The 13,100-nt window shown below is 40.4% G+C and overlaps 5 protein-coding genes across 5 annotated transcripts; 3 read left to right on the top strand and 2 right to left on the bottom strand. All coding sequences in view use genetic code 12, as the record gives it.

Annotated features, from left to right (window-relative positions):
- Positions 1-1,422: 1,422 nt before the first annotated feature.
- PICST_29116 (predicted protein) lies at positions 1,423-3,198 on the bottom strand (the record flags this gene model as incomplete). The annotated part of the gene is made up of 1 exon (XM_001386867.1): positions 1,423-3,198. One exon carries the CDS (start codon positions 3,196-3,198, stop codon positions 1,423-1,425), a length of 1,776 nt encoding a protein of 591 aa, XP_001386904.2.
- Positions 3,199-3,986: 788 nt separating this feature from the next.
- On the top strand, positions 3,987-4,742 carry PICST_26814 (predicted protein; the record flags this gene model as incomplete). The annotated part of the gene is made up of 1 exon (XM_001387105.1): positions 3,987-4,742. A coding segment is annotated over one exon (756 nt), but the record flags the coding sequence as incomplete, so codon positions are not given.
- A 4,190-nt stretch (positions 4,743-8,932) lies between these two features.
- PICST_5333 (predicted protein) lies at positions 8,933-10,039 on the top strand (the record flags this gene model as incomplete). The annotated part of the gene is made up of 1 exon (XM_001387104.1): positions 8,933-10,039. A coding segment is annotated over one exon (1,107 nt), but the record flags the coding sequence as incomplete, so codon positions are not given.
- Positions 10,040-10,727: 688 nt separating this feature from the next.
- Positions 10,728-12,113, top strand: MPG2 (Probable mannose-1-phosphate guanyltransferase (GTP-mannose-1-phosphate guanylyltransferase) (GDP-mannose pyrophosphorylase); the record flags this gene model as incomplete). The annotated part of the gene is made up of 1 exon (XM_001387103.1): positions 10,728-12,113. The coding sequence occupies one exon, from the start codon at positions 10,728-10,730 to the stop codon at positions 12,111-12,113; it is 1,386 nt and encodes a 461-aa protein (XP_001387140.1).
- A 107-nt stretch (positions 12,114-12,220) lies between these two features.
- Positions 12,221-12,902, bottom strand: PICST_29111 (predicted protein; the record flags this gene model as incomplete). Its single annotated transcript, XM_001386866.1, has 1 exon — positions 12,221-12,902. A coding segment is annotated over one exon (682 nt), but the record flags the coding sequence as incomplete, so codon positions are not given.
- Positions 12,903-13,100: the final 198 nt, after the last annotated feature.

Genomic DNA, 13,100 nt, shown 5'->3' with positions numbered 1-13,100 from the left:
TGCTTTCGCCTCGCTGTAAATCCCAAACTCTAATGCGAACTTCCACGCATGTGCCAGTGGACCCGCCCAGCCATGAAGCTTAACCAAAAGTCTAACTGCAAGCTTAACCGTAGGGCCAGCCACGGAATCTAACCACTCCAGGTAGCTGACATCTCGTGGTCTGATTCGATGGTCCGACCTTGTAAGGCGACCTTCCCCTCCACTTGAACCACATGGACGTATGGCTAAATCATTAGAAATGATATCACTACTCCTCTCGCTATTTTCTGGCTCTCCATTAAGCACTAGGCCAATTCATCTCTAGACGCATCTCCCGCTAATTTCTATGCAAAACGCAGAGTTAGCTCACTAATTCGCTCACGCAATCGGCTAATTTGTCGCTATTTTCTCATTTCTTCTTCCAATTATCCCCAATTTATGTGAGGGCGGCACGCTTTTGTCAGTATTATCTGGCAATTGACTCACTGCCGTCATACCAAAAGCCAGGCGAAAAAGTTTCATCACTCCTTCCCGTTGCTCCCCTCATTCTCCTCTCCAGCCTTGCCTCACACCTGACCTTGTAATCCCCCTCCATTCTCGACCTCTGGCAAATGGATTTGAGGCGGTTAGGAACCTTGAGCTAGACACCTCTTCTATGTAGACCGTTAGTCCATACTTCACCCCTTCCATACCGCGCGCGTTTGTATGTAGTCTGGCGCTAACAATCGATAAGACCTGGGCTGCTGCAAGGAGGAAAAACTCTGCCAAATGACGTAGTCAACCAAACTGATAACCACATTCCTCAACTAAGTACGAAAGGGCTGTAAGCCGACATCCCCGTTCACCCCGTTCACCCCGTTCAAGGGTTGCCCTATCAGGCATATTTCGCTTGGGAGACTCAGGGATGTTCCTGAAAAGTGTCCTGATTTCTTATCGCTTTCCAAGAATCGTTTCATGTATTTTTGAAATAGCTGCGAAAAACAGAAAATGTAGGTCTTGTAATTTTCTCAGGATAACTTGACAGAATTCTGACAAAGGTAGGAAACTCATATTTTCATTATTAACAGAGTACTTCTGATGTCATCTACAATGAGAAGGTGGGTTCACTGAGATGCCCCGTTTTTCCAAGTCAAATTGGGGTGTCGTTTTCATCGATTTTGCATATTTGACTATACTGTAGTACGGTTCCTAGTTGGAGAGCCAATTACAAAGTACGTTTTAACCTTACGTAAACTCTAATTGGGAATACTACTAGATTGGCCAATGTTTGCAAGATTTTCTCAAGAATCTCGCAACCTAGAAGCCTGTTGCAACCGTCAACTTCTACACACCTTCATCACCAAATACAACAATGATAACTACAAATTAGCTAATCGTCTCTCATACATTACCTTAACCGTCCCTATTAATTTTACATGAGTACTTATACTACTGATCCACACCCTACGGTCCCAATTCGTCTACAAATCTCTGTGCAATCTTGAGAACAGAAAGATCTTCGAGGTTTTCTAACGAAATCTGGTCCGAGTTAATCGAATCGCTATTATGCATCGACTCTGGAGTTATGGACTGTGGACTTCCTGAGGCCAAAGTGCCCGGTTGCAGATTATGGGAAGCCAGGAAGTAGATGCTATATTTCGGATCCGACATATCCATATGTGTCTTTTGGTCTCGAATTGGAAGATACTTCGCAACGAGATATCTCGCTACTATACCCTTCATCGATTTATCTTCGTCGACACTCCGCATCACCTTCTTCATTTGCTCATTCATGTAATTGGAGACGTTCTGGGAGATTTCTTGATATATAATATCAAAATTATCGTTGTAGTAATTGTCTCCTTTTTGTTGGTAGAGTTTTTCTATTACGTCCTCGCTGCGGTTCAACCTACCGTCCAAATAGTTCATGAATTGCAATAGAAGGTCAAAAAACTTGTTGACATTCTTGTAGTTGATCACAAAGAGCTCATTATTTTTGAATTTCTGATAAATGTACTTTGTAAATGGAATTGACAATTTAAATCCAGTGATAAATAACTTGATCAGGATAATCAAAAATGCTTGTAGCTTATCAATAGTCAGCTCTTGCTTGGGCTTTGTTTTCGGTTCCTCAACGTCCGTTTCTTCATCCTGCGAGTCTTTGCGAAGAGCAGAAAGCAAATTAGCTTTAGTCTCAGGGTCTAAAGAATCGATAAACAACTCAACACTAATATCTCTGTCATACTCCTCTTCTTGGAAAGTTTCTACTACATCGTCCTGTGGAGTACTTGTAGCTATAAATTCTGGCTCCGGTAGAACCATCAATTTTGGTTTTACAATCTCTTTTGGGAGTTCCTTTGGCTGAGGTTTATCAATCCACGGCAACCAGCCTTTGATAGATTGACCAAAAGGTATTCTTGACGTTATCTGTTCTGTTGTATTTTGATACAAGAGTTTCACCAAAGCTGTATTTGAAAAAGGATTCACCACCTTTTCTTCTACTTCGTACTTTTTCAAGACAACATTTAGGTTGTTGCTAATAAGCTCGTCGAACTTGTTGTTCTGTTCACTTAAATACTGCTTGGTTCGCAAGTTCCGCTCAGCAGCACCAAACCTCTGCTGTTGGTTGTGCTGATGCATTGAACCTTCAGAGACTAATGTGGTTTCTGAAGCATCTACAAATGGGTTCATTCTGTCAGACAAGCCGTCTCCAAGACGCAACGGCTCGTCCATATTGCTATTGCTTTCAAACTGATACATGAGATTCAAACCTCCCATTTCTCGATCGTTAGATCTGGAAGTGCCTGTACTCCTGCCGTTGTCATTAAGTTTGTTGATAGCCAACTTCGTATCTACGGGGATTGCATCGCATGTGTCACAGTAGTTCAAATACGAAATCGTCAGTTCTCCATCATCTCTGAAGACATTATCTTCATAATTTGATTCCATTCTTTCGTACTCTATCTCATCAATTTCGTCCACGATGTTTAGTGCCCGAGATGTTCCTGTAACCCCACTAGTTGTAGTGGTATCTCTCAAACGATTGGAAATCAACTTCGAATGGATTCTGTCCTTGGGACTTAGGCTGCGTGACCTGTCGAATTCATAGTCTACACTCAGAATCCGGTCTCTGTACGTATAGGAATCACCCTCATCTAGAAGTCTACTGACAGCATCAGGAATCTTGTCCGAGTAAGGAACCTTAGAAATCATCGCTCTCAAAGTAGAACGCACCACCATGGCAACACACTATTATGGATGTCTGTTATGGCTAAGAAGAATCGTGCCGTACGGTTTATAGATCAATAGTATAAAGAAGCAACCTAGGAAAAGAACTGGAGCTATGTTTTCTTTATTCCCAAAAATGTGTATATTGGGATTAGAAATATGGAACTCACATGCTTATGTGGGGATGGGGTCACGTGAATTTCTACAATTACGAAAGAGCAGCAGTAACAGGCAGAGTAGTTGGACACTATCTGAGAAAACGATATGGGGAACATTTGGGGGGAAGTACACCTAATTTCGTAGATTTTTGCCTTTTTCCGCTGGTTCCAATCCCACATTTGCAAATGGTTTGAGGTGGAGATTGTCATGTTTGGTTTAAAATGGAATTACTAAATGGAAACAGACTGCATAAACCGTTTAGATTTAGCAAGGATATCAAGATGGGGTTTGCACGTTACCTGACGGTTTCTCTAACAGTTACCAGATTTAAAATTTAGTTGTCTTCTTAGCCATCCCCTACGAAGCAAGGGCTATTAACCTACTGCCAAAGCTGTCTCCAATTTGTTTCCTGTAAATTTTTCACTGGACAGTAGATAACACTCTCCCTTTCCACAGTTCTCCACAGATATCGAGCCCCTGCGACGCTGGGCTTGTCAATTCGTCTCTACTAATTCTAGAAATTGAGTTCAGTAGCATAATTGTATTCAATTGGTATTTTGTTTATCTGGAAATTTGAAAAATCTTGGATTTGGCCATTACGAAATAGATCTGCGCGCTGGTATATTCCCTTTTGGTAGAGGATGTCGTCCATTATACTCAAATACATTACCAACCGAATCCTCAAGGACAACCAGTGGAACCGGCTTGGTGTGGAAGACCCATACCATGAGCTTGTGCCTATAAATGTAGTCAATGGAGTCACCAAGTATAAGAAGGTGAATAGAAGGCTCCCCGATGGAATCAGTTCCAATGATCTCAATGTGCTAGAGAAATTCAAGAAACGAGCTCATAGATACGATATGATGTTCTCCTTTTTTGGTGTCACTTTTGGCTGGTCCAATATTGTTGGCATCATTCCCATTTTCGGAACAATTGTCACGACATACTGGTCGCTTGGGTTGTTGCAATTGGCCAGGAAGTTGGATGATGGGTTTCCACTTGATATCCAAATCTTGTTTCTCGTAAACATCTTGATAGACTTCGTTTTTGGTTTAATTCCAATTGTGGGAGACATCATTGAAATCGGCTACAAGCTGAATCTGAGGAATTATCTCTTGCTTGAAAAACACTTGGACAGAGTAGGGCAGAAAAACCTTGGTATTATCACAAAGGAGGAAGTTAAGCCTGGCTTCATCAACGATAAGATTCAGCCGTATATAGACAATACCTTGAAGCCCAATGCAAAGAAAGCAGGAGATCAGTTCAAGGCATATTTGCAGAAGACCAATGGTCATAGTAAAGAGTCTTCAGAAGGTTCCCTGTTCCAACCTTCCTTAAATAGCTCACCTAGCACCCACACCAGTTCTACAACTGTAGTTACGTCTGCCACAGATTCAATTGACTTGGGTCCCAGACAGAGAAAAGGATTCGAAGCTACGGAAGATGACTACGAACTCAATATAGTGGAGGATGCTACCAATAACGTGTCACAACATGGTATACCCACTAAGAACAATCCTGTTTTCAGAGAAGATGGAGTGATCAAGACGTTGAATTCAGCTTTGGCTGGCCAAAGTGAAAGAAACGGGGAGTCTGGAACCAACGAGGTGGACACACCTCGACCCGACTACGGCTCTTTGCAAAACCACAATGTTATCGACAATAGTTATTTACAGCAATGATTGTATTGAATAAATTTATTAGTGAATATAAACAAATCGTGAAGATATTGTTAATCGTATAAATGCACAACGCTAGTTAACGATTGCAAAACTGAGAATTGTTGAAAGATTTTAGTACATTGCGAGGGTGACAAATGGGAAAGATCGGGGTTTGAAATTTACCTGACTACTTCACAACTTCACAATACAAGCTACGGTCTTGTGAGTTAGAATTCTTTGCTGTGCTCCCGTATTTTACCTAGATCACAGCCCGTTATAGCCCAGGTCATTTTGCAATCAGATCGGCGACAGGTACAGGATTATTTTTCTTGCCAAAAGCTCTGAAATTTGTATACGGAAAAATATTGATTCTTCCTGAGTGATCCCATTACATTAACAAATTAAATTATCTGAAAGTTTCCTAGCTTTGCTTTTGCATATATTGAGACATATATCTGTAGATTTGATTCTAATTGTGAGCAGCAATTGACTTTCAGAAATCACAAATAGATTTTACGATGGCTAAGAAGAATAAGAAGAAGTCTGGCAGTCCGTCCAAGGCTGGATCGCCAATAAATGGAAATGAACAGAAAGAAGCTGAAATTTCAAATGGCGTTTCTCACGTTTCTAATGACGAAGTTGATGTTACTGACGAAGTCCAAGTAGATAATGGCAATTCTTCTGTCACCGAAGAAGAAACTGTAGTCGAGTCGAAGAATTCGAACAGTGAAACAGATACAGAATCAGAGCAGCCAATAATACCACAAGACACACAAGATACACAAGATACGGTAGCCACAAAAAGCATTTCTCAAACTATGAAGGATAGCATTGAAGTAAATGGAGACTTTATTGATAATGCAGACAGCAATTCTATCCAGTCTACAGATGCAGTTTTGGAAACTTCAGCAGACCAATTGAATGATATCACTCCCTCAGACAGACAGGAACCAACTGAGCAAGACTTAAATCCGGACTTAGCCAAGTTTATGACTTCATGTCAGGAAGGGAACTTGACTCTCGTCAAAGAGATGATCTCTTCAGGAAAAATCAAGCCTAACGATACATTCAGTGATGGTATCACTGGCTTGCATTGGGCTTGTATCAATAATCGTTTGACGTTGGTGAAGTATTTGGTTGAAAATGGCTCTGATCCCAACTTTTTGGGCGGTGAGCTCAAGGCTTCACCTTTACACTGGGCTTGTAGAAATGGTCTAGTGTATATTGTAGATTACTTGATGTCTCAGACAGATGCAGATCCAACGATTAGAGATGCACAAAATTACAACTCTTTGCATTTGGCCGTCCACAGCTCCAATATCACATTGGTAGTGTTCATGTTGTTGAGCTGTTGCGACGAGAATTCTAAGAAGAAGATTTATGTTGACGAACCAGATGGATTCAACAGAACTAGCTTGCATTGGGCAGCTTACCAGGGTGACGTCTTCACAATCAATGCTCTTTTGAAATTTGGAGCTGACATAACAAAAGTTGACGATACACTCTTCATTCCAATCCACTGGGCTTTTATGAAGGGTCACAGAATCGTTTTGAAAACGTTGTTGGAAGCTGGTTCAGACATCTTTGCGAAGAACGACCAAGGGAAGAACTCCTTTGATGTCGCAAAAGACATGAATTGCTACAATACGTGGATCAAGGTGTTGAAAGAAGACGGCAGAGATGAAAAATATAACTGGGGAAAGAAAGTAAGACTAATCCAACCGAAGGCCGGCAAGATAATGACATTCTTGGCTCCTTACATATTGCTTCCTATTGCTCTAGCAGTATGTTCCTGGAATGATGGATACGGTATTCCCAAATTATTCCTAGCATCTTCAGTCTTCTTCTGTGGTATCTATTTGGTATCTAAATTCATTATCCCTACCTACATTTCTGAAGACAAAGCTTTGCCAAAATCGCCCATATTAGCAGGAATATTCTCAGCCACTGCATTCTGGTGTATTCTTGTATGGCTCCATAATATACTTCCAACTCTTTTCTTCAGCGAATTTTTGGGAAATATATTGTTGGGATCATTGATTTCTCTCTTTTCATGGACATTCTTCAAGGCCATGTTCATAAACCCAGGATTTGTTCCAATACCAGCAGACAACAGCGTCATTTTGGGGCAGGTTAAAGATTTGCTTAAGTTGGGAAAATTTGATATCGACCACTTTTGTGTCAATACTTTTATAAGAAAGCCGTTAAGATCAAAGTATTCAAAATATAACAAAAAATTGGTAGCTAGATTCGACCACTATTGTCCTTGGGTCTACAATGAGATTGGTGTTAGAAATCATAAATTGTTCATGACATTTGTGTATGCTTTGAATTTTGCTATTTTGGTGTTCACCTACATGACTTACCAGTACTTTGATAAACTTGAAGATGGATATGATTCTGACGATGAAGCAGGCATGTGTCTGATTTTATCAGATGAATTGTGCTATGGTTATAAAAATCACTATTTCCACTTCAATTTGTTGATCTGGTGCTGGATGCAATACATCTGGATTGTATTCTTGTGTGTTGTCCAGACGTTCCAGATCTTGAAAGGATTGACTACCTACGAGTTCAGTTCGCTCAATAATAGACTACAAAGCAGTTCCAGATTCAACCATTCGACCGTACCCAGAGATTTCGATGGTTTTGAATCGCTGCCTCCCCCTTCTAACAACATACCACCTCGTCCCGATAGCGAATTGAAGGCATGTATGAACTTGATTGGATTGGACCAATTCCTCATGACAATCAAGTTGAGTGTGTTGTCGTTGTTTAGCAACTCAGAGTCTTCAACGGATTCTAGCTATCAATCATTGAACAGCATTGTTATCCCAACAGACTATGGCGTGAAGCAAAACTGGTTGGATTTCTGGGTATTGGGAGACATCAAATTCAGAAACGTTTTCTACTTGCCTATAGAAGGAGAGAACAACTTGAATGGAAATTTGGTAGATTACTATAAGTTGTACGAGTATCCAGTCAGAGGTGCCGAGGAACTCGTGTGAGAGGGTATCTACTTCATGGAGCACATAGAATTTATATCATTATAGTAGCCAGTAACCATAACGCTTTGGCAGGGCAGCACAAACCAACCAAAGCTTTTATTGAAATCGTAATATAGAACAAGAATACACTATACGAAAGTACTGCAATAAGTGACAGCTAGTATTCGACAGTGTTATAGAGGATTTGTGAACTCTGCGCTTTGCTTCGAATAAGTGTTCCAGTATATCAATTTCGCAGCTAAAAGTTTCAGTACAGTATTGCTGTGCAGCTCACTTCCAGAAAATATCCAACTTTGATAAAAATGATCTCACAAGTTGAAGAATGATGATATGGATTTTGAACAGTTAATATTTCCTATCTCTGATCCACTAAGAAATAACTATATCTTTCTACTCTGTAACGAATAGACACGATATTCTTGTTATATATCTCATACATTTGTCATATTCTGTTGTCATTCAGTTCATTATTCTGACTGAAAATTCGATTCCCCACAGAAAAACACGTCTGGAGATGTCATGTTTAAATTAGAAGGATCCATTTTTGAAAAGACACTTTGTCCCCTGGAGAGAGATAACAAGATCTGTGATGCTCTCAATTGCATCTTTGCCCATAGCGAGAAGTTGAAGAAGAAGCTGGAGCACGAGTTTCCTCATAGGAGACTCACTTTTGAGAACATCAAGGATATAGAAAAACCACTGCTGGTGACAGAAAGTAGTGCCTTCAGCCTTGACAATGTGACTCGAGATTCACATATGAGAAAAATAGACAAGTTTTTTGAAGAGAGATTTCCACAAGACCAACAGAGCCTGTTGCGGAGAGCAATTAAAGAAGAGCGCGAGATCTATGCCGTAAGTTCCTCTTTAGAAGAATACAATGCACTTCTCAAGACACTTTTAGGCAGCAGAGCCGTGACAGATCCAAAAGTATTTGCTCCAAAGGCAGTAGCAAACCCACCAGCAGAACTTGGCTTTAGATTGAAGCTAATAGTACAACTTGTAAAGGCTTATAGACAGCACCATCCTGATATCCAAACTCCTATAACACGGGCCATAGAGGAAGAATACAAAGTAGCTAAAGTTTCATCTAGAACGACTTACTCAGCATCGATCAAGAAAGTGATCTATGCGGCTCTTCATCCAGAGAAAGCTAAGACGCCCAAGGAGAACGGGCCCACAGAAGAGCAATACAAAAGGCTATTGTCCGAACTCGTCATCCCCGTGGAGAAACTTGAGAAGTTCGGCTTTATAATGAGATCTCCAGAGACTATTACTCCAAGTAGAATTCGCACATGCCATAGATGTGGTGCGGAGTTCACCCGTGACGAACAGCTTCTGCCGGTTCAATGTCAGTACCATGCGGGCAGGGTGAGAAAGACAGATTTTGGCAGAGTTTACGAATGCTGTCAGTCCGAAGTCAGTCTGGGTGATACCCATCCGTGTACAGTATCCAATATGCATGTGTTTTACTGGCAGAATAAGGAAGAAATGGAGTGGTCTATTCCTTTCCAGAATACAGATAGACTCTTTGGTGAGAGTAAAGGGTCCTTATTTGCAATTGGTATAGATTGTGAGATGGGGTACACCACCAGAGGACTGGAGCTCTTGAGAGTGACAGCAGTAGACTTCTTCTCTGGCAAAGACGTTTTGGATATCTTTGTAAGACCGTACGGAGAAGTAGTAGACTTAAATACGCGTTATTCTGGTGTATCTGAAATAAAGCCCGAGGCAGTATCTTTCCATGAGATGCTCAATCAATTGGGCCATATCATGGACAAGAACACGATTCTAGTCGGCCATGGACTTGAGAACGATATGAATGCCATGAGACTTATCCATAATAGAATTATCGATACGTCTATCTTGTATCCTAAACACAAGGCCACTCCTACCTTCAAATTCAGTTTAAAAGACCTCGCATTCCAGTATCTCAGCCGTGTAATCCAAACAGGAGAACACGACAGTAGTGAAGATTCGCTAGCAGCCATTGACATTGTAAAATATTTTATCAAAAAGGATATTCAGCTTCAAGTGTCTAACAGCACAGGTAGCAGTATAAGTAAAACTTTCGCGGAGAACAATAGCCTCGGAGACAACAAAAATAAGAGAAGTATAGCTCCAAATCATACTACTACAGATAAGAGAGCTAGAAAAGACGTACAGTAGTGGCACCTTCAGTGGATGGAATGTAGTGGTGGTAGTGTTAATGATGAACTGGTGGGTACGTTAGTGGAGGCTGAATCCTATATATAGTATTCTATAAGGGGGATCGGTAATGGTTATCTACAAATGTACACATATTATTTATATACTTATCTAGTACGTTTATGTGAATATTATCGGTTGCTCTTATGGTAGACGTCTACGCAATGGCCATTTAGTAACCTTCCATTTAACCTTCCATTTACGCTTAGTGTATATGTTTTCGCTCACACCAGAAAGTTGCAGCCATCCGGAGTGCAGACGGTGCAGCGACTATACCCGGCTGAAAAATAATAATTTCCATTCCCCATATTTCTTGATCGGGCCATCTCCTTATGGATGAAGGAGTGACATGTGGTGATTTAAAAAAGAGATTCCTTGGGAATTATTTCATTTTGAATTTTGCAATTGACAGGTTTCCTTTAGTTTTCCTTTAGTTGTCACTAGTCCTTGTCAATTCCTTATCGTACCATTGTAATCCAATAGTATCCTGCTATCTACTATACACACTATGACTATCAAAGCTGTTATATTAGTCGGAGGAGAGACTACCGGTACCAGGTTCAGACCCCTTTCTATGGAGTCACCTAAGGTGTTATTTCCAATCTGCGGAAAACCGCTTGTGTCTCATGTTATCGACAATTTGGTTTCTCAATTGAGCTCCACTGAGCCTTTAGAGATCCTCTTGATAGGTTTCTTCAAGGACTCATCCAAGTTCGATGACTACATCAAAATCAAAAATAAGCAATATCCCGATGTCAAGATCAAGTACCTCTCCGAACCAAACTCAATGGGCACTGCGGGGGGTCTCTATTACTTCAGAGAGGAGATCTTTGGTGATGAAACATGCGAGAAATTGTTGGTTATCCATGGCGATGTGATCTGTAACTATCCGTTCAAACAATTGCTCGATTTCTACGATGCCGAAAACTCATCGGCTGTTATTCTAGGTATCGATCCTGTTCTTTTGATGAACAATTTCCACAATAAGAAGCAGATCCAAAACCAGGATCAAAGTTCATTTGTCACCTACGACAAGGACAGGATCTTCAGTTTGTATGGTACTATCATAGCCAAAAAGGCTAACAATGAAGTAGTTCATTACGTCGAAAAGCCCACGTCTAAGATCTCCAAATTCCGCATGGAAACAGACTATAACGTCTTGCTCAATGGAGGTATCTATGTATTCAACAGAAACGTCCTCAGTGAGTTGGAGACTGCCCATGTCCGCCACAAAGACCCATCTACTTATTTTGAATTTCACGACGATCTTGAAGAGGATAATGTCGACGACAAAAGTATTTCCTTAGAATTAGATATCTTGAGAACTTTGCCAACTACACCAAACACCAAGTTTTCCACTTACAAGTCCAATAGCTTTTGGTACCAATTGAAGACTCCAGTATCAGCGTTGATGGCTAACAACTTCTTCTTAGAGCAATTGTTGCAGAATGACCAATACAAGACTCTTGAGCCTCCATCTGCTGGTGTGGTCCCACCTGTTCTTTCCGTTGGTTCATGCTTGCAGAATACAGCTACGTATAAGATTGGTCCAAACGTATCAATCGGCAAAAATGTCACGATTGGAAGAGGTGTCCGAATTATCAATTCCATCATTTCCAATAACGTAACCATCGGAGACAACACTTTTATCTCCAACTCCATTGTCTCTGATGGTGTCAAGATTGGAAAATGGTGTCGTATCGAAGGTACAATCACCAGCACAACTATCAGCAATGATAATGCCAGTAATTCTGATGGATACTTCAAGTTGATTAACAACATAGTCATCTTATGTCAGAATACAGTTGTTAACAACCAGGTATTTGTCTACAATTCAATTGTGTTGCCACATAAAGAGTTGAAATCAGATGTCAAGTATGAAATTGTTATGTAACCAATTTTTGGTTGTTATCTAGCTAAAGTATCAAGAAAAGAGTTTGTATCTTGAATTTTTATAGTTTGCGTTAGTTCTTTTGCAGGTGTTTGTTCTGCCTCTTTTACAATAAAATGTTCCGTTTACAGGTAAGTCAATCTTTACGGTTTCGTAGTGGATGCCTTCAAAACTACTTTGAATTTTTTGAAACCCACAGGCAGCTGGGATCTGGATCACTTTTTCCAATGTTGTTTGAATATCTGTTTCTTCCATTTTTACTTGTGCAAGCTCCTGGAATCCAATAAGACATTCTAAAGAGTAGTCGAGACTATCAAATTGATTGAATTCAATATCACCAAGTGTTTTCAGTTTTTGAATCTCGTCCATTAAGCTTGCCTCTAATTGAATTTGGATATTGTCCAGGCTAGAATGGAATAGGTGGTGAATGTTGGAAGTTGGCTGGAGGATGGATTTGTACTTGTTGTTGGTGTTGACTCTACACTCCGAAGCTTCAAATTCCTTAGTAATGAACTTCAAGTCCCTCAAGTAGTAAGAAATTACCGTCTTCTCAATACACTCTCTTTCGGTGTTAATTTTAGAATTGCTGCTTAGATGGAGAAGTGCATGGTTGTTTGGAGTCAAAGCAAAGACATCTTCGTATGCTTTCTGAAGCGCTTGTGAGATAAGATGACGATCGTAGTTCTTAGAAGTGATTCTGAGTATTGGCGACTCATCCACCGAGAAATGGTTATAGGCCGTAGCGAATATGGACAAGAAGCCGAGTATTATATTTGCAGTTTGGAAATACATGAGAATAACCCAAGGAAGGAATTGTATAAGGTAGTGGTTGCAAAATTTAGGAAATATATATTATAGCGAGAGGAATTTGGGTGCAAAAAACGGCCACAAATAACTAAAAGGGTAATTCGCACAGGAAGGTTTCTGAGTGAATTAAAGATAAAAATTCTACCATTAAAAAGCTGATTGTGTTATTGCACCTTGAAGAGG

This window comes from Scheffersomyces stipitis, chromosome 1, assembly GCF_000209165.1.
Source record: "Scheffersomyces stipitis CBS 6054 chromosome 1, whole genome shotgun sequence".
Lineage (NCBI taxonomy): Eukaryota > Fungi > Ascomycota > Pichiomycetes > Serinales > Debaryomycetaceae > Scheffersomyces > Scheffersomyces stipitis.
Note: the sequence above shows the minus strand (reverse complement) of the source record. Positions and strands in the feature narration are given on the sequence as shown.